Genomic DNA, 27095 nt, shown 5'->3' with positions numbered 1-27095 from the left:
TCATTTCATTCTTGTTTTTTTTCATATTTTGTATTGGCTGTACTAAAAAAATTCTTAAAATTGCATTTTAAGAATGTATAAAATGGTATTCTTACAATGCTGTCTTATTTTTTTTTTAGAGAAAGCTACAGCAAAGGTTATGCACCTGTTTGAGGAGGTCGCAGAAGAAATGAAAGGAAAAGCAACTCTTGCTTATATTAACTGCAGGTTGGTTTGTTTTGTTATCTTGTAAATAAAACATTCCTGATTTTTAATTTATCAGTCTACTTCCATGTGCCAGTTTTTAAATGTTCAGTTTTTTTTTACTTTTCCCAGTGATGACAAAAAAATGTGTAAACAGCTTAAAGTCTCGCCAGTGGAGTATGAGCTTCGCCATTACAAGTAAGTAATCACTGTGTGGCCTAGCAGTAGGTTGCTGGTCTACTAACCCAAAAGTCTTGAGTTCGAATATGGGTTTAAGTCAGTAGACTGCCCTTAATCCACCCAGCTCTGATGGGTACCTAACTCATGTTAAGGAAAACATAGGCTGCTGGGCAAAGTGTTGATCACACCATCCCTTCATGTGCAGAGGTCTCAGAAGCAGATGAACTATACTTCATCTGCTCCATGTGTCTTGGGTCAAAAGATGATGGTTCACCGTGCAGAATTTTTACAATACATAGACTTCTACATTGCAATATCATACATTGTAAAAAAAACTTTTATAGAAATTAAAAACAAAAAATTGATATATTTATGTATTTCTAAACAATGCTAACTTTGTATTGATAATTATTCCTTGATAATTATTTCAAATTTAGGAAAAGGAATAATAATTAATTAATGCATGTTTTGCTTTTGTATTGTAGAGATGGTGAATTCAACAAAGACTATGATAGGAAACTAGCTGTGAAGGTCAGTGAAAACTCTTCATGTTTATCTGCGAGGTGTTAACTACATGTTTTAGCTACAAGAGTTAGCTACTTATTTGATATAGCTGTGACAGCCAATTGTTTAATCTGAATGTGTTAGCTTGTTTTAAAAAGTGAATGTCAATTTGTTTTGTTTTTCAGTCCATGGTCAACTTTTTACTTGATCCAACAGGAGATTTGCCTTGGGAGGAAGACCCAACAGCTGTAGATGTTGTGCATATATCTTCAGAAGAAGTATGTATTGTTACATGTGCACTAAAGTAGTTAGTTAATCTTCTTTCACAAGGGACAACTTGTCAGGTCTTAACCTCTAGCTATATTCTTGTATAGTTTCTTGATTCAGTAGGAGGTCAGCTAGTCCACCCATCTCTTACGTAGAGCCAAAAAAAGTAAAATTAATGTTCATAGTCCTAATTATTTGGGACAGAGTAGTCTAGCAGTAGAGAGCCCTGAGTCCACCCAGCTCTGATGGGTACCTAACTCGCGTTAGGGAAAGTAAAGGCGGCTGGGCATAGTGCTGACCACACTATCTCTTCATATGCCGAGGTCACAGAAACAAGTGAACTCTACTTCACTTGCCCTATAGACCGCCAGGTTTGAGGAACTGTACTTTTTTACTTACTATTCCTAATTATACATTCCTTTTGTATGCAGCTAAATAAATACTCTACTTCACCTGGTCTAGTGTCCATCATGTGTATTTTTTATTTACTCTTTACATAAAAGTAAGCACACATTGAAAACATGTAGCGTGTTTCTGTTTACACAGTTTTTAAAAGTTTAAGCAACCAAATAAAAAAATTATTTTAAACTTGTTTTTTTTTTCAGAGTTTCACCAAGTTATTAAAAAAAGAGAAAACTCCATTATTAGTTATGTTTTACGCACCTTGTAAGTAAAGTATTTTTATATTTAGAAAAAAACGATTTTTTTGTTAAAGTATCTAAAATGAATTAAGTGTAAAAGAAATAGATGGTTATTATTTATTAGCTTTCTTAATGCATGGGAAAATTCTAAAAGAATTATTTGTACTTAGTAATACTTTAAGCTTATTTTTTTGTTGTATCTCTAAACCTAACCATGCTCTTAATTGCCGTTTCTGGCTTTAAGGAAAAAAATTGATACATTTCTTTATCATTGAGCCTGTGTTTTTATATTCAAAACTAAAATATTTGGCAATGTTCCTTAAACTATATGTTGAAGTCCAAACTCAATCTGTGTAAAATCAATGACCTAAAATCATGGTTGAGCTTGTCAACAGGTGTTATATTGAATTTATTTTTCTCTCCTCCCCTCAGGGTGTGGGTTTTGCAAGAGATTAAAACCTGACTTTGCTGCAGCTGCTACAGAGATGAGGTCTCAAGCTGTAAGTCTTGGTCAGCCTGTCTTAACTCAAGACACTTTTTTAAAATTCTCTCTTGTATAGATCTATGTCATGATGAAGTCTAAGAGCTACAGTACAAGGGAGACAACTCTAGCTAAAATGTGTTAACCCATAAACTCTGCTTCCTGTTTCACATTAGTAAAAGAAGAGAAGTTGCTGGGTGCTAAGATTGATAGTCTGAAACCTAATAGCAGTTTTAGATTACATTCTTTGATTTAAAAAAAAACAATGGATATAAAAATGTTTATTTTTATTTTTTTTTAGTTTCAATTAGAACAAGGGCTCGTCATTTGTATTTTACTTTTTAGTTTAGTGTATTAAATGTCATGCATAGTTTACCTTTTTGTCAATTAATGCTGCGTTCATGTCCTGATTATCAAGCCAATTGTACAAATGAATCTTTCCCAGACTTTGGTTGGCATAGATGTTGACAAACCACCGATGATGCCTTTAAGGATGCAGTACAACATCACAGGCTTCCCCACCTTGTATTATTTTGTGTAAGTCTAACCCCCAACTGTTTACCTACCTTGTGTTATTTTGTGTAAGTCCTACCCTCACTATATCAGACACACTGTTTACCTACGTATTATTTTGTGCGTCAAATCTTAAATATATCAAGCACCCTCTCTTGTATAGTTATTCCTGTTATTATTGTCATTGTTAAAATAGCCTGATGTTTATCATTTTTAGTAGTATCTGCCATATTGTTTTATACTGCTGTTTTATTTGTTTAGTAAAGGCCAGGTCAAGTTCAAATATGGAGGTGAAAACAATAAAGCTGGTATCATATCCTGGCTACAAAAGTAAGCTAAATTTTTTAATTTTAAATTTATACTATAGGGTGATTTCATACTTATGCTATGTGCAGCAAGATTTTACTTCACTTGAAATCCAACCTGCTATTTGTATCTTTTAAAAGCAATTTTTAAACATCTTTGTTCATAGATTTAAAAGACCTCACCAAGAATCTAAAAAAAATCTAAGCATGTATTGTCTAGATCACACATCTCATGATTGATATTTGCATGATTTCTGTCGTCCAGCCCCCAAGAATCTAAAAAATCTTAGCATGTATTGTCTAGATCACACATCTCATGATTGATATTTGCATGATTTCTGTCGTCCAGCCCCCAAGAATCTAAAAAATCTAAGCATGTATTGTCTAGATCACACAACTCATGATTGATATTTGCATGATTTCTGTCGTCCAGCCCCCAAGAATCTAAAAAATCTTAGCATGTATTGTCTAGATCACACATCTCATGATTGATATTTGCATGATTTCTGTCGTCCAGCCCCCAAGAATCTAAAAAATCTAAGCATGTATTGTCTAGATCACACATCTCATGATTGATATTTGCATGATTTCTGTCGTCCAGCCCCCAAGAATCTAAAAAATCTTAGCATGTATTGTCTAGATCACACATCTCATGATTGATATTTGCATGATTTCTGTCGTCCAGCCCCCAAGAATCTAAAAAATCTAAGCATGTATTGTCTAGATCACACATCTCATGATTGATATTTGCATGATTTCTGTCGTCCAGTCCCCAAGAACCTAAAAAATCTAACCATGTATTGTCTAGATCACACATCTCATGATTGATATTTGCATGATTTCTGTCGTCCAGCCCCCAAGAATCTAAAAAATCTAAGCATGTATTGTCTAGATCACACATCTCATGATTGATATTTGCATGATTTCTGTCGTCCAGCCCCCAAGAATCTAAAAAATCTTAGCATGTATTGTCTAGATCACACATCTCATGATTGATATTTGCATGATTTCTGTCATCCAGTCCCCAAGAATCTAAAAAATCTAAGCATGTATTGTCTAGATCACACATCTCATGATTGATATTTGCATGATTTCTGTCGTCCAGCCCCCAAGAATCTAAAAAATCTAAGCATGTATTGTCTAGATCACACATCTCATGATTGATATTTGCATGATTTCTGTCGTCCAGTCCCCAAGAACCTAAAAAATCTAACCATGTATTGTCTAGATCACACATCTCATGATTGATATTTGCATGATTTCTGTCGTCCAGCCCCCAAGAATCTAAAAAATCTAAGCATGTATTGTCTAGATCACACATCTCATGATTGATATTTGCATGACTTCTGTCGTCCAGCCCCCAAGAACCTAAAAAATCTAAGCATGTATTGTCTAGATCACACATCTCATGATTGATATTTGCATGATTTCTGTCGTCCAGTCCCCAAGAACCTAAAAAATCTAAGCATGTATTGTCTAGATCACACATCTCATGATTGATATTTGCATGACTTCTGTCGTCCAGTCCCCAAGAACCTAGATTGATATTTGCATGATTTCTGTCGTCCAGCCCCCAAGAATCTAAAAAATCTAAGCATGTATTGTCAGGATCACACATCTCATGATTGATATTTGCATGATTTCTGTCGTCCAGTCCCCAAGAACCTAAAAAATCTAAGCATGTATTGTCAGGATCACACATCTCATGATTGATATTTGCATGATTTCTGTCGTCCAGTCCCCAAGAACCTAAAAAATCTAAGCATGTATTGTCAGGATCACACATCTCATGATTGATATTTGCATGATTTCTGTCGTCCAGTCCCCAAGAACCTAAAAAATCTAAGCATGTATTGTCAGGATCACACATCTCATGATTGATATTTGCATGATTTCTGTCGTCCAGTCCCCAAGAACCTAAAAAATCTAAGCATGTATTGTCAGGATCACACATCTCATGATTGATATTTGCATGATTTCTGTCGTCCAGCCCCCAAGAATCTAAAAAATCTAAGCATGTATTGTCAGGATCACACATCTCATGATTGATATTTGCATGATTTCTGTCGTCCAGTCCCCAAGAACCTAAAAAATCTAAGCATGTATTGTCAGGATCACACATCTCATGATTGATATTTGCATGATTTCTGTCGTCCAGCCCCCAAGAACCTAAAAAATCTAAGCATGTATTGTCTAGATCACACATCTCATGATTGATATTTGCATGACTTCTGTCGTCCAGCCCCCAAGAACCTAAAAAATCTAAGCATGTATTGTCAGGATCACACATCTCATGATTGATATTTGCATGATTTCTGTCGTCCAGCCCCCAAGAACCTAAAAAATCTAAGCATGTATTGTCTAGATCACACATCTCATGATTGATATTTGCATGACTTCTGTCGTCCAGCCCCCAAGAACCTAAAAAATCTAAGCATGTATTGTCAGGATCACACATCTCATGATTGATATTTGCATGATTTCTGTCGTCCAGTCCCCAAGAACCTAAAGAGAAAGAAAAAGAGGCTGAGTGGTCAGATGAGCCGAGTGAAGTGGTACACTTGACGGATGAGAGCTTTTCAGACTTTGTCAAGCAGAACCCATCGGTGTTGGTCATGTTTTATGCTCCATGTAAGTAAACTTTAGAAGTACCTTGGATAGTTTGACAGGTACTTAGAAGTACCATGTATAAATTGACAGGTACTTAGAAGTACCATGTATAAATTGACAGGTACTTAGAAGTACCATGTATAAATTGACAGGTACTTAGAAGTGCCTTGTATATATTGACAGGTACTTAGAAGTACCTTGTATAAATTGACAGGTACTTAGAAGTACCATGTATAAATTGACAGGTACTGGTCCCTTAGACACTAGGAATATTTTGAATTTCTTCTTTTTTCTTAATTGTATTTTTGAATTTGAGATGTACCAGTAGAATTCTGTTGTTTTTCCATCAAAAGGGTGTGGCCATTGCAAACATATGAAACCTGGATATACAGAGGCTGCTCAGTATTTGAAGGATGAAGGGGTTAGTTTTGATGTTTTTTTTCAGGGTTATGACATTTCTTTTGTCAGATGATTGTAGTAGGGTGTCTTCTTTGGTTAGTCATCTGTGTTTTTTTTTTTCTACTACAATGATCGGATGTCTCCCTAGGCTAGTCATTTGTTTATCTCATTTATAATAATTTATGTGGTAGGTTGCTTCCCATGTCAGGGTAGTTATCTGTATTTATTTCCCTGCCATGTCACTAGTAGGTTGTACCCCCCTCAGTTTTTTTGTCATCTGATTATTTTCTCTCATATCACTCTAGTAGTTAATCATCTGTGTTTATTTCCCCATCAGATCACTCTATTAGGTTGTCCCCCTTGTTTGATTTGTCATTTGTGATTATTTCCCCTCAGATCACTGGTGTGTTAGCTGCAGTAGATGCAACAAAAGAAAAGAAACTGGCTCAAGAAAATAATGTCAAAGGCTTCCCCACTGGTAAACAACTTTTTTCATACCCTCCTAGGTGCACTAACAGCTTTGTGTGTATTTTTATTCATATTGTAAATAATATGATTGAGGAGATTGGGTGTGAGTTTAAAATTTAAAAAAAAAATTGGTTTATTTTAAGAAACAAGTTTTTAAAATTTATTTTCTAAAACAAAATTAACGTTTTATGTGAACCCCATAGTTTTGTTAAGGTTAACATTGCATATTTTAGAAACATTTTTGTATTTTTTGTTCTGGTTTTTATTGGTCATGGAAGGTCTGTGAAATGGATCTTTGTATTTGTCAACAACCCTCTCTTACCTACGTTTACACTTGCTACATGTATATTGTAGGTGTCTGTCTAGGAAAAAAAAACTTGCAACAAGTTTGTTATATGAAAACATTTTTCTCTTTGAACATGTATACTTACTTGCTGCAAGTTTTTTTTTTAGACATGTTTAGTATACATGCTACCAGTGTAAACAGTGTTACATCCATTTTCTTGTTGCTTGTTACTTCTTATTAAGTAAGTAAGCTTCCTCGTTTAGATAGATATCATTGATATCTGTGTATTCTTTGATTGTACAGTACAGAGTTTATGGTTGTTGTGTGTCTAAATGGGGAGGTCAGCGAATCCTGGGATGAGTCAGAAATCACATTGCCTTAGTTATGATCCATTCTGGTACAATCGTATGTACTGACCAGAAGGCTTTTTAGTTCTAGAGTAGACTGGTCTGAGTAATAATTCATTGTCTCTTTGTCGTAGCTCTAGTGTCCTTGTTTAGCTGTACTCTTCTTTGGTCCTAATTAGCTGTACTGTTCTTTCATCCTAATTAGCTGTACTATTCTGTGGTCCTAATTAGCTGTTCTGTTCTCAGTCCTAATTAGCTGTACTGTTCTCTGATCCTAATTAGCTGTACTGTTCTCTGGTCTTAATTAGCTGTACTGTTCTCTGATCCTAATTAGCTGTACTGTTCTCATTTATTGTAGCTGTTTCTCTGTATTTATTGGAATGTTGAAATAACAGTATGTTTAAAATTCTATTTACTGTTATGAAATGTATGTGTTGTGTTTTAAAGCTTGTAATAACCATTTAAAATATTTTTCCCACCATTGTCAGACTCCTGATTCTTCCAGTAAATGGGGGTTGTTGAGTGTTCTGTCAAGTTTTAAGTTTAGTGTTAGTGCAGGGACGGTAAGCTTGTAGCCATACAAGAACTTTTTGTTGTACTCAATGTTTCTTGGTATTCTTTTACAATTTTAAAAATCAAATTAACAGTGTAGTGTTGTTTTTCAATTTTCTTTTTGCAAAATCAAAATATATACAGCAGGCTAGCTATTTACACAGATTTAGCACTAGAGTTAGAGCTGCTAGTAACAGAGGTTAATATTTTTGTCTGACAACCTAACACACCCTTTTTTGGAAGAGTCCATTGTCAGACACTGGTTTGAAAAAGGCGGGTGTATTTGAGAGCTTGGTTATATTGAGAATGTTCACAATAATGTCAATAAATAAATAAACTGTTCACAATTATGATACATAGTTCACAATGATGACAGTTAACTGATAAATTGTTCACAATGTTTTCAGTTAACTGATAAATTGTTTACAATAATTTCATTTAACTGATAAATTGTTTACAACGATGACAATTAACTGATAAATTGTTCACAATGCTCTCAGTTAACTGATTAATTGTTCACAATGATTTCACATAAATACATGTTTCAGGGGCTTTATGAAAAGCTGGATAGTTGAAGTAAGGTCCAAAGGGGAGATAATTTATTGCTTGTAAACAGTTTCTTGCTTCAGTCTAACACCTGGGTTGATTTATTTTTTTTTTGTTTTGGTCCACATTTTTTAATTGTTGAAATGCTTTTTTTCTGCAACATTGACTAACATCTGGTTAACATTCATCACTGAACAACCTCTACAATTGTATCACCTGTGAAGTTTGAGTGAAAGAATTTTTAAACACTTGTTTTTCAGCTTTTATATCCCATGGGGCTTTAGGTGCCTTTGGCTATTTTAAACCCAGATCAATATCTTTGTTATGGAAATGATTATTTGGGTCAACAGGTGATGAAATAAACAACATACTTAAATTGGTCAACTATGATCTATATTTAGATTTTATTTATAAGCAAACATATTTTTAGAATTTTTGAATGGAAGTTTGATTGGTCTCGATAGTAGTATATTTTAAGTATTTTAAATTGTTAGCATGGCAGTATATAGAGTACAGCAGCTATCAAGAAGGTTTGTGGTTCAAAACCACATAGAATTATAGGTTTTTTTTTTCTGTTAATAGTGTAAATGACATAAGTAATACAATTTTTATAATCTAAATTAGGATTAGGGTTTAAGATTATGTTTAAGGTTTTGTTTAGAGTTACACCTGGGGATAGTCAAAGAAAACAATTTTTTTTTATCAGAGCAAATATTAAGAATTTTAATTGGAGCAATAAAATAAGCATCTGTGATTGGCACCTACTGTGAGAGGATATAAGCACAGTGTTTATATCCTCACCAGCCCTTAGACTGAGGCAAGCACACTGTTTATTTCTTCATCAGCTGTTGACCGCAATAAGCACTACCCTTTTGTTATTTCTCTGTCATATATATATGAATAAATATATGTGGTATTGTATAGTTTTTTTATTGAAATATTCAATTGCACTTTACTTTCTTATCAGCATTGCTTTTTTATTTTGTATTTCATTTTCTAATATTTTTTGAAATCTTATTTTTATTAAAATACTAAACAGACTTAATATAAGCATTGTACTTAATTAAATTTTAAAAATATTTAATGAGGTGATAAGCTTGACAGTTTAATATTTTTCTTTTTTTTTTTTTTACATGTACTAAACAGTGCGCTACTTTAGGTAAGTGTTACTTGTTTTTATTTTTTAATTAAATAATTGACATTTTGTTTTTAGCTTGATAGACTCTTGTGTCTATATTTGAAATTGAGAATTGAATATTGATTTATATTACTACAGTTGTGTTGCCTTTAAACTTTCCCTTTTGTGGCTTGGGAGCCCATATAGGGATATCTCCCTACCACATTAACATCACATGGTGATCTAACCTCTTCCTGCTGATGATGTTGTATCCCCTATACCTCATTATCTGATAATTATAACATCGGTTAAAACATGATGTTTATCTGTTGGAAACATTTAAAACAAGATGTTTAATTGTGGGAGACATTCAGTTAAATGGATGTTTCATCCTATAGATTTGTAAAAAAAAATTGGACTTAATTAGTTAACTAAGAAAAGTAATTTTATGTAATATCCATATTATATATTGCTGTTTATTGTATTCCTTGCAAAGTTGCAAACATTTTTTTTGTTTCACCTACTCATATTTTAATACATATTTTTTTACTGTCTAGGAATGGTGAATTTGCATTTGAGGTGAATGAAAGAGACAAAGACAAAATTATTGATTTTATGAAAGAGTAAGTTGCCAGTTAACACTAGTTCCACTTGTTGATAGAGTTGCAGGGGTGCCACTTTTCCGGGATATCCCGGATTTCCGGATTCGAGAATCATATTTTTTTCCCTTTCCGGATTCGCAAGATTTGAGTTTGAAAATTTCCGGGTTTGCATTTTTAAAAAAATTTAGATCGTTTTAAGCTTGAAAATTTTGGCATTGTAAAAATCGTTTTTATCGTCAACACTCCCGCTAATGGCCTTTTCCGAAAAAAATGAATAGTAAATGACGTCAGCAACAATCTCAGCGTGCGCCAAGGACCAAATACAAATCGGCTGTATCAGATGGGTGAGGCTGTAGACGAAACTTTTTGATGTCATTCGTGGTGTGGTTGTCTGGCTATTTATGACGATATGGGTTGGGGGTAAAACTCGCATTATTTACGTGATGTCATCAATGGGATACCGCTAGGCTGTGTAATTAAAAACAACTAAAGCCTACAAGTACTAGATCAAGCTCACTAGCATCGCCGATGGTCTTTAAAAAAACAAAAAAAAACCGAAAGATTTTGCTCCGATAAAAAAAAAAAATTTTTTTTTTTTGTATTTGGTATTACCAAAAGAAAAGAAAAAAACTATTTGAAGGACTATTTTATGTATTTTTACCACCTCTTACCCGCTTCTTCAAGGTCGCGCTGACCGTAAGACCTACGTCACGAGACCACGCAAACACAGTCTTGAGTCGTGTCTCTCGGTCAAGGCAGTTCTACAAGTACAAGCGCTGTTTAATTTTAACGTGGTTATTTTTTTAATAAGGGACTTCTTCTAGATTCAAGAGAAAAAAAACTAGAACTGCATCGTTTTATATCATTAAACAAAATATGTAGGCCTGCTATAATTTAGTTACACAATCTAGCAGGGTCTACATCTAATTGTTTTTTTTTACTTTGGTAAAACGTCATTGAAATGTTTAAAAAACCTTGAAGTACCGTGTCTGAGAAAATAGCCGCTATCACTGCCCCCTCCCAACCGCTTGTAAAAAAAAATCAGCTTTTCACTTAGTCGGGCGGCTACATCTCTGACATGAGTATTACTAGCGTAGTTACTTCTAAAATTATTTTTAAAATTAACTTAATTCTGTTATTCCGCGATATGGACTTAAAACTTCCACGATATTTCTTCACGTCATCATGTATATCAATAGTGGGGGCGTTGGGGTCGTTCATAAATGACGTCACACTCGTAAGGGGAGGGGGGTTCGTAATTTTGTCATGAGGGGGAGAGGTTCAGATGGTGTGACATCACACTTTTGCATTATCCAAAAGCTATGTTAGAAAACGAATTTTAGCCGTTATTTCGCGTTTTAGAATATTGTTTCAATAAAGTGTAATAGGAATTGATTGAAATACTCTATGTTGACAGAGGTCAGACAAGATTTTTGGAAAATATCGTATTTTAAGAAAAATTCGACTGCAATTTTTAGGGGTGGGGGGGGGGGGGTGTAGGCTGAGGTGTGACGTCATTTTAGAGGGCGGGGTCTGGCTTTTTGTGACAGATATGTGACCGAGGGGAGGTGGGAGGTAAAAATCGTCAAAAAAGCGTGAGATCATTTATGGATGACCCCATTGGTGGTTGATTGGGAAAACAGGGTTTTAGGTTTTTGTTGTGGCTGTTAATAATTAAAGCCTTGAATAGCTACAGTAAGTCAACCCTGTATTTTAATACAGTGACAATCTTATTAGGGGTCTGCATATAGTGCGCTTATTATTCAATAACAAGACATAGAGGTTAGCAATTGGCTGACTACACACTTTAAATCAAGCTAGGAAGTTCTCAAAAATTAAATACAGTAATGTTATAAAAGCTGGCTGGGAGGGGGGGGGGGGGGTTCTACAATAGCACATTATGGGGTAGGCCTAGAGATGGGTGGGACTAACATTGTAAACTAATTTTGTTGTAAGCACAATCCTTTAAAGATTAATTTTTATTTCAAGCTTGTTACAAAGAAAATAAATCCATTTTAAAGGAATGTAAATTGAACTTAATATGAATCAAATGTCTCAAAAAATAATGAAATAATAGTCCATTTTATTTTGAAATTCCGCGCGAAATTAAGTTTCAGGGTTTCAAAAATTTCAAATTTTAGTTTCAGGATTGGTAAAATTTTGGGATTCATTTTCAGGATTCACTTAGAAAATGAGTGGCACCCCTGGAGTTGTGTCTAAGACATGTTGACTGGTCTCCATGTGTGGTGGTACCATTACTCCCTGTAGTCCCCTGCCTAGGTCTACTATGCACACAACAATATTTTGTTTTCACAGCCCTAAGGAGCCTCCCCCTCCTCCCCCACCTGAATCAAAATGGGAGGAGATTGAGAGCGAGGTGGTTCATCTAACAGACGACACATTTAAAAACTTCCTCAAGAAAAAGAAACACTGCCTGATTATGTTTTATGCCCCATGTAAGTTGCAGTTGTCAGATATATATACTTGACAGTTTGTTATTTATTTTAAACACAAAGCTCACTTAGTCCAAAGTATTGTGAAGTTGCATTTGGTAATTAATCTGTTAGTTTATCAACCTAATATCTCCCTACCACCAACTCACCTAATATCTCCCTACCACCAACTCACCTAACATCTCCCTACCACCAACTCACCTAATATCTCCATACCACCAACTCACCTAATATCTCCCTACCACCAACTCACCTAATATCTCCCTACCACCAACTCACCTAATATCTCCCTACCACCAACTCACCTAATATCTCCCTACCACCAACTCACCTAATATCTCCCTACCACCAACTCACCTAATATCTCCCTACCACCAACTCATCTAATATCTCCCTACCACCAACTCACCTAATATCTCCCTACCACCAACTCACCTAATATCTCCCTACCACCAACTCACATCTCCCTACCACCAACTCACATCTCTCTACCACCAACTCACCTAATATCTCCCTACCACCAACTCACCTAATATCTCCCTACCACCAACTCACATCTCCCTACCACCAACTCACATCTCCCTACCACCAACTCACCTAATATCTCCCTACCACCAACTCACATAATATCTCCCTACCACCAACTCACCTCACATCTCCCTACCACCAACTCACCTAATATCTCCCTACCACCAACTCACCTAATTTCTCCCTACCACCAACTCACTTAATATCTCCCTACCACCAACTCACCTAATATCTCCCTACCACCAACTCACTTAATATCTCCCTACATCCATCTCCCTACCACCAACTCACTTAATATCTCCCTACATCCATCTCCCTACCACCAACTCACCTAATATCTCCCTACCACCAACTCACATCTCCCTACCTCACATCTCCCTACCACCAACTCACCTAATATCTCCCTACCACCAACTCACCTAATATCTCCCTACCACCAACTCACCTAATATCTCCCTACCACCAACTCATCTAATATCTCCCTAACACCAACTCACATCTCCCTACCACCAACTCACCTAATATCTCCCTACCACCAACTCACCTAACATCTCCCTACCACCAACTCACATCTCCCTACCACCAACTCACCGAATATCTCCCTACCACTAACTCACATAATATCTCCCTACCACCAACTCACCTAATATCTTCCTACCACCAACTCACATCTCCCTACCACCAACTCACCGAATATCTCCCTACCACTAACTCACATAATATCTCCCTACCACCAACTCACCTAATATCTTCCCACCACCAACTCACCTAATATCTCCCTACCACCAACTCACCTAACATCTCCCTACCACCAACTCACCTAACATCTCCCTACCACCAACTCACCTAATATCTCCATACCACCAACTCACCTAATATCTCCCTACCACCAACTCACCTAATATCTCCCTACCACCAACTCACCTAATATCTCCCTACCACCAACTCACCTAATATCTCCCTACCACCAACTCACCTAATATCTCCCTACCACCAACTCACCTAATATCTCCCTACCACCAACTCACATCTCCCTACCACTAACTCACATAATATCTCCCTACCACTAACTCACATAATATCTTCCTACCACCAACTCACCTAACATCTCCCTACCACCAACTCACATCTCCCTACCACCAACTTACCGAATATCTCCCTACCACTAACTCACATAATATCTCCCTACCACCAACTCACCTAATATCTCCCTACCACCAACTCACATCTCCCTACCACCAACTCACCGAATATCTCCCTACCACCAACTCACCTAATATCTCCCTACCACCAACTCACTTAATATCTCCCTACCACCAACTCACCTAATATCTCCCTACCACCAACTCACTTAATATCTCCCTACATCCATCTCCCTACCACCAACTCACCTAATATCTCCCTACCACCAACTCACCTAATATACCCCTACCACCAACTCACTTAATATCTCCCTACAACCATCTCCCTACCACCACCTCCCTATCACCACCTCCCTGCCACCACCTCCCTACCACCACCTCCCTACCACCACCTCCCTACCATCACCTCCCTACCCTCTCTCCACTATCTGCTACAGGGTGTGGTCACTGTAAGAAAGCCAAGCCAGAGTTTATGGCAGCAGCTGAGAAATTCAAAGATGACCCAAAGGTAAGCTACAGCCAAAGGTAATCTTTTGCCTAAAGCCAAAGGTAAACTTTTGCCTAGAGCCAAAGGTAAACTTTTGCCTAGAGCCATAGGTAAACTTTTTCCTAGAGATAAAAGCAAACTTTTACCTACAGCCAAAGGTAATCTTTTGCTTATAGCCTAAGGTAATCTTTTGCCTACAGCCAAAGGTAAACTTTTACCTACAGCCAAAGGTAAACTTTTACCTAGAGCTAAAGGTAATCTTTTGCCTAGAGCCAAAGGAAAATTTTTGCCTAGCTCCAAAGGAAAACTTTTGCCTAGAGCCAAAGGTAAACATTTATCTATTACCTGGAATAGCTAAAAATGCTACTCTGACAATATACCAGACAATTTTTATTTTACCACATTTTAAACTGACCTCTCACAGTATGAGAGCTGAACATTTAGTTTCTGATAACACAAGTGATGTATGTGCTATGTGGTGATATAACAAAGAAGTTGACTTGTGTTTTAGGTGGCTTTCGCAGCAGTTGATTGTACAGTTCAAACTGGTACATGCAGCACTCATGATGTGAAAGGATATCCAACATTCAAGTACTTCAACTACGGCAAAAACTCTCAGAAGTACATGGGAGGAAGAGAGGTTGGTTGTATTTTAAATATGGGAGGGTGTAGGTTTTTTGTACTTTATATATGAGAGGGGGAGGTTTGTTTACATTATATATGGGAGGGGGAGGTTTGTTGTACTTTATATATGGGAGGGGGAGATGTGTTGTAATCTTTATATGGGAGGGGGGAGATTTGTTGTACTTTTATATGGGAGGAGGGGTGGTTTGTTGTACTTTATATATGGGAGGGGGGTTGTTGTACTTTATATATGGGAGGGGGAGGTTGTTGTACATTCTATATGCGAGGGGGGGGGGGAGGTTTGTTGTACTTTATAAATGGGATATTGTAAAGTGTTGTACTTTTATGAGAGGGAAGTTTCTTGTACTTTTTAATGGGAGGGCTGGTTGTTGTAGTTTTAATATAGGAGGAAGGTTTTTTTGTACTCTTTTTATGGAGGGCCAGTTGTTGTACTTCATATTGGGAGGGAGGGAAGGAGATTTTAAGGGAGGGAAGGAAGGTTTGGTGTACATCTTATACAGAAAGGCAAATTGTTGTACTTTGAACTTGAGAAAAAAAATTGAGTTGTACAGTGTTGTCATACTGGCTACTTCTAAATAATTTGTTCAGCTCAATGTTGTGTTGACCTGTAGACTAATTAGAGCTGTTTAATGCAGTAGAGCAGCATTAATATTGTACATTTAAACTGTTATTGATTTTTCTTAAAGTAGCTTAGCAGATAAATAAAGTTGATAAAAATTGCTTGGTAAATAATGTGTGGATTGGTAAATAATGTGTGGATTGGTAACTAATGTGTGGATTGGTAACTAATGTGTGGATTGGTAAATAATGTGTGGATTGGTAAATAATGTGTGGATTGGTAAATAATGTGTGGATTGGTAACTAATGTGTGTATTGGTAAATAATGTGTGGATTGGTAAATAATGTGTGGATTGGTAAATAATGTGTGGATTGGTAAATAATGTGTGGATTGGTAAATAATGTGTGGATTGGTAAATAATGTGTGGATTGGTAAATAATGTGTGGATTGGTAAATAATGTGTGGATTGGTAAATAATGTGTGGATTGGTAAATAATGTGTGGATTGGTAACTAATGTGTGGATTGGTAAATAATGTGTGGATTGGTAAATAATGTGTGTATTGGTAAATAATGTGTGGATTGGTAAATAATGTGTGGATTGGTAAATAATGTGTGGATTGGTAAATAATGTGTGGATTGGTAACTAATGTGTGGATTGGTAAATAATGTGTGGATTGGTAAATAATGTGTGGATTGGTAAATAATGTGTGGATTGGTAAATAATGTGTGGATTGGTAAATAATGTGTGGATTGGTAAATAATGTGTGGATTGGTAAATAATGTGTGGATTGGTAAATAATGTGTGGATTGGTAAATAATGTGTGGATTGGTAAATAATGTGTGGATTGGTAACTAATGTGTGGATTGGTAACTAATGTGTGGATTGGTAAATAATGTGTGGATTGGTAAATAATGTGTGGATTGGTAAATAATGTGTGGATTGGTAAATAATGTGTGGATTGGTAAATAATGTGTGGATTGGTAAATAATGTGTGGATTGGTAAATAATGTGTGGATTGGTAAATAATGTGTGGATTGGTAAATAATGTGTGGATTGGTAAATAATGTGTGGATTGGTAAATAATGTGTGGATTGGTAAATAATGTGTGGATTGGTAAATAATCTGTGGATTGGTAACTAATGTGTGGATTGGTAACTAATGTGTGGATTGGTAACTAATGTGTGGATTGGTAACTAATGTGTGGATTGGTAAATAATGTGTGGATTGGTAAATAATGTGTGGATTGGTAAATAATGTGTGGATTGGTAAATAATGTGTGGATTGGTAAATAATGTGTGGATTGGTAAATAATGTGTGGATTGGTAAATAATGTGTGGATTGGTAAATAATCTGTGGATTGGTAAATAATCTGTGGATTGGTAAATAATCTGTGGATTGCCCGAGTGATTAGCCACAAGCCTAAGATAAACAGCCTGATCATGTAACCTGAAGGCCCATTGCTGTCTTGTTTTGTAACAGCATGTTCATTTGTCTGTACCCACACAGGAAAATGATTTCATCACATTCATGAGGGACCCGCAGAACCCAGCCCCCACCCCTCCCGCTCCGACCGCTGAGTCCCTTGAAGACCAGTGGAAGCCGTTTTCTGGGTATCAGAGTCTGGTTTTTCTGAGTGCTGAGAATTTTGATTCTGTCCTAGCTAGCAATGTTCAAGTACTGGTTATGTTTTATGCTCCATGTAAGGTTTTTTTTGGTTTCTTTATCTAAACAATCGGTGTGGCAGTAGTGTGCTGGGTGGCGGCCATGTTGAAATGGGGGATAACTCTGGTGTTTTTTTTTTTTTACTCTCACTCACAGGGTGTGGACACTGCAAGAAGATGAAACCAGATTTTGCTGAAGCTGCTGCTACTGTACAGGAGCTAGGGGTCAGTAGGTCATTTTATTTTATAGATAATATCTGGGGGTCAGTGGGTAATTTTATGTATAATATCTAGGGGTCAGTAGATCTTTTTTTTATATAATATCTAGGGGTCAGTAGATCATGTATAATATCTAGGGGTCTGTTGGCTATTTAATTATTTATTTAATATCTAGGGGTCAGTAGGTTTTTTATGTATAATATTAATAGCTAGTGGTCAGTAGGTACAAATAGACTGTACCAAATACTTGTCTAGTCCCTTTATTGCTGCTATCCCACAATCCCACTGACTAGGATTTTGTTACCTCAAGCTGTACCAAATACATGTCTAGTTCCTTTATTGCTGCTATCCTACTATCCCACTGACTAGGATTTTGTTACCTCAAGCTGTAGCAAATACTTGTCTAGTTCCTTTATTGCTGCTATCCCACTATCCCACTGACTAGGATTTTGTTACCTCAAGCTGTACCAAATACTTGTTTAGTTCCTTTATTGCTGCTATCCCACTATCCCACTGACTAGGATTTTGTTACCTCAAGCTGTAGCAAATACTTGTCTAGTTCCTTTATTGCTGCTATCCCACTATCCCACTGACTAGGATTTTGTTACCTCAAGCTGTACCAAATACTTGTCTAGTTCCTTTATTGCTGCTATCCCACTGACTAGGATTTTGTTACCTCAAGCTGTAGCAAATACTTGTCTAGTTCCTTTATTGCTGCTATCCCACTGACTAGGATTTTGTTACCTCAAGCTGTACCAAATACTTGTCTAGTTCCTTTATTGCTGCTATCCCACTATCCCGCTATCCCACTGACTAGGATTTTGTTACCTCAAGCTGTAGCAAATACTTGTCTAGTTCCTTTATTGCTGCTATCCCACAATCCCACTGACTAGGATTTTGTTACCTCAAGCTGTACCAAATACTTGTCTAGTTCCTTTATTGCTGCTATCCCACTATCCCACTGACTAGGATTTTGTTACCTCAAGCTGTACCAAATACTTGTCTAGTTCCTTTATTGCTGCTATCCCACTATCCCACTGACTCGGATTTTGTTACCTCAAGCTGTACCAAATACTTGTCTAGTCCCTTTATTGCTGCTATCCCACTATCCCACTGACTAGGATTTTGTTTCCTCATCAGCTTGGTGCTCTTGGAGTGGTTGATGCCACAGTGGAAAAAGAATTGGCAGACAAATATAATATACGAGGGTTTCCTACATGTACGTACAAACTTCTGATACATTTTGTTTTACGTACAAACTTCTGATACATTTTGTTTTACGCAATTTGTTTATTTGAGTGGAGAAGGTGTGGTCAGGTCGGTAAATCTTATGGTTGCTTAAACAAAAAGTTCAAACCCCTGGCCAAATTAGACTCTATAGTTTAATTTGGCCAGGATAAACAACACCAAAATCAAACAACTGCTGCCTTGTAGTTCGTTCTTGGTTCGATAAAGGCTATGGAATCAAATCCAGAAAGAAAAGCAGGCTGAAATCAGTCAACACTCTATATGCTGCATAACCCAAAAGTATGTTGATGTTATGAAACTACAGACAGACAACTGTTTGGTTTTCAAGAAATTTAATAGAAGAAAGATTGAATCTAGTTTTTTTGTTCCTATCTTTCAAACAAACAATAAAACCTTAAGATACAAACAGAAAGTTACAATGTTATAAAAATTGATTATTTCACTTTTAATTGATGCACTAGTCAGTTTTTCTTATCACTGGATTATATGTTTTTTGTTGTTTTTTTTTATTCCAGTAAAATTCTTCTCGTAAGTACACGTTTCTCTTAATGACTTCTGTGTAAAATGTCTTGTTACAATGATTGTTGTGTAAAAGTACCTAGCATATAATTCAATGAATGACAGATGAACTTATCAGTTGGAGCTATAAAATGGTTAATTAAAATCTTAATAATATTAAAATTGAATTTATATAAGGGATTTATTAAATATAATTTTTGAACTGTAGTGAATTTGAAAGGAATTAAGGGTAACTTTGACTCCCTCCCCTGAAAAACAAAATCTTGCTTAAGCTACTGCTCTAGGATAAAGCTTGTTTGCTGTAGATCTAGGTCTACTCACATGCCTGGTAGTATAGAACTCAAAAAGTTCACCTGCACAGTAGGCCCACTTTAAAGGGATTGTGAACATATACACAAAGGTTTTAGGTGTTGGTTTATCAGTTTTTTTAAATTGTTTTATATAGGATGGGATGATGGTCAGTGTTTCTTTTAGGCATTTCTTGAGCACCTTCAACCCCCCACCCCCAATGTGCTAAATATATATATATAGAAAATATACATAATTTAAGCACTGTGTTCTCATCCCCCCCCCCCCCCCCCTGTTGGAGAAAAGAAATGTCCGATGGTGGTTAAAGTCGGTGACTGTAAAGATGCGCAACGGAAAACTGCGCACAAAAAGTGCGCTAGAGGATTTTTATTTTCTTAAATCGAACATTTATAGATATTAAAAAGTAATGACCACGTGTAAATTGTAGCAAAACAAAACACATTTCCGCGAAGTATGACAAAGTTAAAGTCTACTAGCATAATACAAATTCATTTGAATTAGTGTATTTCTATGTTAACGCATTTTTCCGGCGCGCATTTTTCCGTTGGTGCATTTTTCCGTTTGCGCATTTTTCCGTTTGCGCATTTTTCTGGAAACCGTTTAAAGCAATGCATTGTTTCTCCTTATTGGTGTGAGAACGGTGTGATGGTTGAGTTACGTCACATTTGTCTGCTAGTTTTGTTCACGATCTTAAAAGAACAAAGGAAACCGTAGCTGTCGATATAACTGCCAGGGTTAGGCTGACGGTTCTAGTAAAACTGGTCCATAAGTCACGTGGACCGGCGTGGTTAGCAGGTCAAGAGATCAAAGCTCAACCCGACAGTCTTGATTATAGAATAGCGGCTAGGTATATCAGACCCTAATATCATCCATATGCCGAGGTCACGGTAACCGTAAGGTCCAAAACTGTAACTTTACTTAAAAATTACGTCACAGAACTTCAGTCCCCTCTCCTCCCCTCCCCCTTAAATGATGTTACAATTCCAAACTAGGATATTTTTTTTTTAATTTTTACTTTTAATATTTTACTAAGCTATTTCCTTTTATAAGGGGCAGCCTATATATCAAATTTAAAGCTGATTATAAGCTTTGAAGTAGGTTTAGTTAAAAACATCGGTTCTCTATTGCTCAGGTCTTCCAACCGATCTAGGAGAAAAAATTCCTTGTATTTTATTCTGGGAAATAGGAGTCAGGGTATAAAGCCTATTGAACATTTTGTATCCCAATTTTAAAATGTCTTATTTAAAACTAAAACAACTTTTTTCTCGGGGGGGGGGGGAGGGGCACTGTTAAAAGTATATATGTTCTATATACATTCCGTTTCGAAGAAACACTGCACTTAAAGCGTACTCACACTCCCCCTCCCCATCATATAAGTTCGACCCCCACCCTCCCTAGGAGTGGAATGCATTATTTACGTACGGCCTGCTTGTAAATTTGAAACCGTGCTGTCCGATTTCTTTCAATTACGGGCGCGGGTTTTCACTTGCACACAATTGAGCTGATGATGTCATCAGATTTTGAGCTTCTTTACTCCATTTATTTGAAACATTGAGCGATCCTGGCAACTGCAAACGTCATCAGATCGTGTGCTCTTGTCATTTAGCAACATCGGGGTCTAATCAAGTGATAAGGTTTGTAAACAATGCCGGTAAACTAAATGTTCGAAACGTGTTAGTTAAATAGGAAAAAAAAACACGCAGAATTTAAAATATAGGTAGATTTGCTATCACAGCTTTAACAAAAAAAGTAACATCATTTTTTTGGTAATAAATGTGTATCCCTAGATCTGTTAAATCACAAACATTCTTAAATGCCATACATGCCATCTGTAGTATAGTATAAGTATAGTAATATTATTTAATATATAATATATAGAGGCGAGGTCTAGAATAGTCTAGATTACTCTAGACTCTAGATAGATCTATATAGACTAATCAAATAGTTATCTATTTATATTTCACGTCCTGTTGCTATTGTTTCGTTTGATTTGAATTTTTCGTTGACCTTAATCGGTTTTGATAAGGTTTCTTTTAAACATTTCCCCCTCTCCCCTCATTTAGAGTACCCCCATCACCCCCCCCCCCCCCCTATAATTTATGTTGTAAAATATATTTCCGCTCTTCCCCCTCCGCCCACAAAATTTCAAGTTCCCCCCCCCCCCCCCCGAGTTAGTCTGTAGTAATTGTGTTTTACACATTTTAGAAATGCTGACTCCATCTTTATATCCCAGATATTCTATATTATGAACAAATATATTGCGTAGTAAAAGCAATACGGAATTTTAGATGTAGAGATCTATATTCTATGGTAAGGATGTAGCTGATGTTAGGGCAATGAGATTAAGTACCATTTATAGAATAGATAGGAGAGTAGGCTACTGTATCACCTTGTGACATTTTGATAGTACTACATCACTGTATGACATCTAGAACTGAATCACCTTGTGACATTTAGTTAGTACTACATCACTGTATGACATCTAGAACTGAATCACCTTGTGACATTTAGTTAGTACTACATCACTGTATGACATCTAGAACTGAATCATCTTGTGACATTTAGTTAGTACTACATCACTGTATGACATCTAGAACTGAATCACCTTGTGACATTTAGTTAGTACTACATCACTGTATGACATCTATTGCTGTAGGACCTTGTGACATTTAGTTAGTACTACATCACTGTATGACATCTAGAACTGAATCACCTTGTGACATTTAGTTAGTACTACATCACTGTATGACATCTAGAACTGAATCACCTTGTGACATTTAGTTAGTACTACATCACTGTATGACATCTATTGCTGTAGGACCTTGTGACATTTAGTTAGTACTACATCACTGTATGACATCTAGAACTGAATCACCTTGTGACATTTAGTTAGTACTACATCACTGTATGACATCTAGTACTGAATCACCTTGTGACATTTAGTTAGTACTACATCACTGTATGACATCTAGTACTGAATCACCTTGTGACATTTAGTTAGTACTACATCACTGTATGACATCTAGTACTGAATCACCTTGTGACATTTAGTTAGTACTACATCACTGTATGACATCTAGAACTGAATCACCTTGTGACATTTAGTTAGTACTACATCACTGTATGACATCTAGTACTGAATCACCTTGTGACATTTAGTTAGTACTACATCACTGTATGACATCTAGTACTGAATCATCTTGTGACATTTAGTTCTACATCACTGTATGACATCTAGAACTGTATCACCTTGTGACATTTAGTTAGTTCTACATCACTGTATGACATCTATTGCTGTAGGACCTTGTGACATTTAGTTAGTACTACATCACTGTATGACATCTAGAACTGAATCACCTTGTGACATTTAGTTAGTACTACATCACTGTATGACATCTATTGCTGTAGGACCTTGTGACATTTAGTTAGTACTACATCACTGTATGACATCTAGAACTGAATCACCTTGTGACATTTAGTTAGTACTACATCACTGTATGACATCTATTGCTGTAGGACCTTGTGACATTTAGTTAGTACTACATCACTGTATGACATCTAGAACTGAATCACCTTGTGACATTTAGTTAGTACTACATCACTGTATGACATCTAGAACTGAATCACCTTGTGACATTTAGTTAGTACTACATCACTGTATGACATCTATTGCTGTAGGACCTTGTGACATTTAGTTAGTACTACATCACTGTATGACATCTAGAACTGAATCACCTTGTGACATTTAGTTAGTACTACATCACTGTATGACATCTAGTACTGAATCACCTTGTGACATTTAGTTAGTACTACATCACTGTATGACATCTAGTACTGAATCACCTTGTGACATTTAGTTAGTACTACATCACTGTATGACATCTAGTACTGAATCACCTTGTGACATTTAGTTAGTACTACATCACTGTATGACATCTAGAACTGAATCACCTTGTGACGTTTAGTTAGTACTACATCACTGTATGACATCTAGTACTGAATCACCTTGTGACATTTAGTTAGTACTACATCACTGTATGACATCTAGTACTATACCACCTAGTGACATCTAGTACTGTATCACCCTGCAACATCGAGTACTGTATCATCTTGTGATATCTACTACTGTACTTTCTTGTGACATCTAGTACTGTACCATCTTTTGACATCCAGTACTGACATCGAGTACTGTATCATCTTGTGATATCTACTACTGTACTTTCTTGTGACATCTAGTACTGTACCATCTTTTGACATCCAGTACTGACATCGAGTACTGTATCATCTTGTGATATCTACTACTGTACTTTCTTGTGACATCTAGTACTGTACCATCTTTTGACATCCAGTACTGACATCGAGTACTGTATCATCTTGTGATATCTACTACTGTACTTTCTTGTGACATCTAGTACTGTACCATCTTTTGACATCCAGTACTGACATCGAGTACTGTATCATCTTGTGATATCTACTACTGTACTTTCTTGTGACATCTAGTACTGTACCATCTTTTGACATCCAGTACTGACATCGAGTACTGTATCATCTTGTGATATCTACTACTGTACTTTCTTGTGACATCTAGTACTGTACCATCTTTTGACATCCAGTACTGACATCGAGTACTATATCATCTTGTGATATCTACTACTGTACTTTCTTGTGACATCTAGTACTGTATCAACTTCTGACATCGAGTACTGTATCATCTTGTGATATCTACTACTGTACTTTCTTGTGACATCTAGTACTGTACCATCTTTTGACATCCAGTACTGACATCGAGTACTGTATCATCTTGTGATATCTACTACTGTACTTTCTTGTGACATCTAGTACTGTACCATCTTTTGACATCCAGTACTGACATCCAGTACTGTATCATCTTGTGATATCTACTACTGTACTTTCTTGTGACATCTAGTACTGTACCATCTTTTGACATCCAGTACTGACATCGAGTACTATATCATCTTGTGATATCTACTACTGTACTTTCTTGTGACATCTAGTACTGTATCAACTTCTGACATCTAGTACTGTATTATCTTGTGACATCTATTACTGTATCACCTTGTGACATTTAGTGCTGTACCACCTTGTGACATTTAGTGCTGTACCACCTTGTGACATCTAGTACTGTACCACCTTGTGACATCTAGTACTGTATTACCTTGTGACATCTAGTACTGTATTACCTTGTGACATCTAGTACTGTATAACTCTGTGACATCTAGTACTGTATCACCTTATGAGATGTAGTACATGTGACATGAAAATCTTTTACTCTACCGCTGTATCAGCTAATAAATGTTCTCCTCTGTAATGTCAGTCCATGTGTGGCTGTAGATAAGTGATTTATTTTTTACAGAGAAGGTGAAGAAACAGAGTACAAGAGTGGCAGAACAAAAGAGGATCTGGTACAGTTTATGATAGAGTAAGTTGTATGTTAGGCCTGGTACAGTTTATGATAGAGTAAGTTGTATGTTAGGCCTGGTACAGTTTATGATAGAGTAAGTTGTATGTTAGGCCTGGTACAGTTTATGATAGAGTAAGTTGTATGTTAGGCCTGGTACAGTTTATGATAGAGTAAGTTGTATGTTAGGCCTGGTACAGTTTATGATAGAGTAAGTTGTATGTTAGGCCAGGTACAGTTTATGATAGAGTAAGTTGTATGTTAGCCCTGGTACAGTTTATGATAGAGTAAGTTGTATGTTAGGCCTGGTACAGTTTATGATAGAGTAAGTTGTATGTTAGGCCTGGTACAGTTTATGATAGAGTAAGTTGTATGTTGGATCTGGTACAGTTTATGATAGAGTAAGTTGTATGTTAGGCCTGGTACAGTTTATGATAGAGTAAGTTGTATGTTAGGCCTGGTACAGTTTATGATAGAGTAAGTTATGTTAGGCCGGGTACAGTTTATGATAGAGTAAGTTGTATGTTAGCCCTGGTACAGTTTATGATAGAGTAAGTTGTATGTTAGGCCAGGTACAGTTTATGATAGAGTAAGTTGTATGTTAGGCCTGGTACAGTTTATGATAGAGTAAGTTGTATGTTAGATCTGGTACAGCTTCTGAATTATGATAAAGTTTTAAGAGTAATCTCAGTTTATGAATATGTTAATCTGATTCAGACTAGATCTCACAGCTTTTGAGCTAATGTTAACCGAAGTAAGTTCTGAACATCAAATATTTCATGGTATGAATGTTTTTTCCACTAGCTCTTTGTACGGAGACGAAGCAGCAGAAATGTCTAAAGCGTCAAAGAAAGATGAAGAAAAGCCCATCCCCTTCATCAAATCCCGATCTGTTAAAATGCTTGGCAGAAAAGATTTCCAAAACTTCATTGGTGAGCTATGTTGTAGTTGCAATAGTTGTGTTTAAGCTATAATGTTGTAGTTTAATGGTTGTATTGTCAGTAATGCTGGATCTTTGTGTATAAAACTTTATAGCCTTAATGCTTAGGGTGATCTGTTGTTATGTCTGGTCTTGCAGTGTGGGTTAAAGTTGATCTTGGTATTAGGTAGGTTAGAGTTTGCCTGGTATCTATTGTAGCACTAACCAACTAACCTTAACAATGATACAAAAATGTCTTCATACAAACAGTGGCAGCTAGCTATTGGTCAGTTGTATTGTGATTAATTTTGGTGTAAACATTTGAAAACCACATGGGAAAAACTACACGTCCATTGTTTGAATTTTTTTAGTTAGCTTCTGATTCATGTAGTACAATTGTATATGTATCGCATATAACAATATTAAAGCACAATCCGCGCAATACTTAGGATTTTAAAATCATACCACAGTGGAACAAAAACAGATCTCAAATACAAAATACCATTTTCCCAAAAGTGGAGAACTATGGTTAATTCCCTGTGGTTTTCATTTATCTTTTTAAAAAAAAAATATTACTTCCTTTTGATTATAAAAAGGGATAGTAATGTTCCCTAGGCCAAATAGTAAGTACTGCCATTTTTTTCTCTCTTTCTCATTTTCAGTTTTAAAACAAAAACTTATTTCCCTTGACACAGGAGAAAAGGCAGCAGCTCTAGTCATGTTCTATAACCCTGATTGCAAATACTGTCAGAGCGCCAAACCTCATTTCCTCAAGGCAGCTAAAACAACCACTGTGAAAAACCGCTTCTATGCAGCAGTTGATTGTTCGAAGGAAGAAGGTAAGCTTCTAATACAATACTAGCTGGCTTTTGTTTTTATTTTACAGGCTGTAGGGGATGTCATCCAAGTTGTTAAGTCTTGTAATATTGAGAAAGTTTTTAAGAATAGCATTTTAGTTCTATGATGCTAAGTGCATTTGTTTTC

General features: G+C 36.2%; 1 protein-coding gene across 1 annotated transcript in view; it reads left to right on the top strand.

Annotated features, from left to right (window-relative positions):
- Nucleotides 1-119: 119 nt before the first annotated feature.
- The window catches only part of LOC131929473 (protein disulfide-isomerase A5), a gene marked incomplete at its 5' end in the record, with an annotated part of 28198 nt that continues 1222 nt past the window's right edge, over nucleotides 120-27095 (top strand). The window contains 23 exon segments of the mRNA XM_059285714.1: nucleotides 120-207; nucleotides 316-381; nucleotides 849-894; nucleotides 1053-1145; nucleotides 1740-1800; nucleotides 2208-2275; nucleotides 2702-2793; nucleotides 3031-3099; nucleotides 5569-5705; nucleotides 6038-6105; nucleotides 6480-6561; nucleotides 9429-9441; nucleotides 9957-10022; nucleotides 12318-12457; nucleotides 14562-14632; nucleotides 15123-15251; nucleotides 17324-17516; nucleotides 17636-17703; nucleotides 18838-18916; nucleotides 19461-19473; nucleotides 25148-25213; nucleotides 25997-26124; nucleotides 26774-26950. Of these exon segments, the coding sequence (XP_059141697.1) occupies nucleotides 120-207; nucleotides 316-381; nucleotides 849-894; nucleotides 1053-1145; nucleotides 1740-1800; nucleotides 2208-2275; nucleotides 2702-2793; nucleotides 3031-3099; nucleotides 5569-5705; nucleotides 6038-6105; nucleotides 6480-6561; nucleotides 9429-9441; nucleotides 9957-10022; nucleotides 12318-12457; nucleotides 14562-14632; nucleotides 15123-15251; nucleotides 17324-17516; nucleotides 17636-17703; nucleotides 18838-18916; nucleotides 19461-19473; nucleotides 25148-25213; nucleotides 25997-26124; nucleotides 26774-26950 (2013 nt within the window).

This window comes from Physella acuta, unplaced genomic scaffold (assembly GCF_028476545.2).
Source record: "Physella acuta isolate Inbredline_101_S28 unplaced genomic scaffold, ASM2847654v3 ptg001637l, whole genome shotgun sequence".
Classification (NCBI taxonomy): Eukaryota; Metazoa; Mollusca; class Gastropoda; family Physidae; genus Physella; species Physella acuta.
Note: the sequence above shows the minus strand (reverse complement) of the source record. Positions and strands in the feature narration are given on the sequence as shown.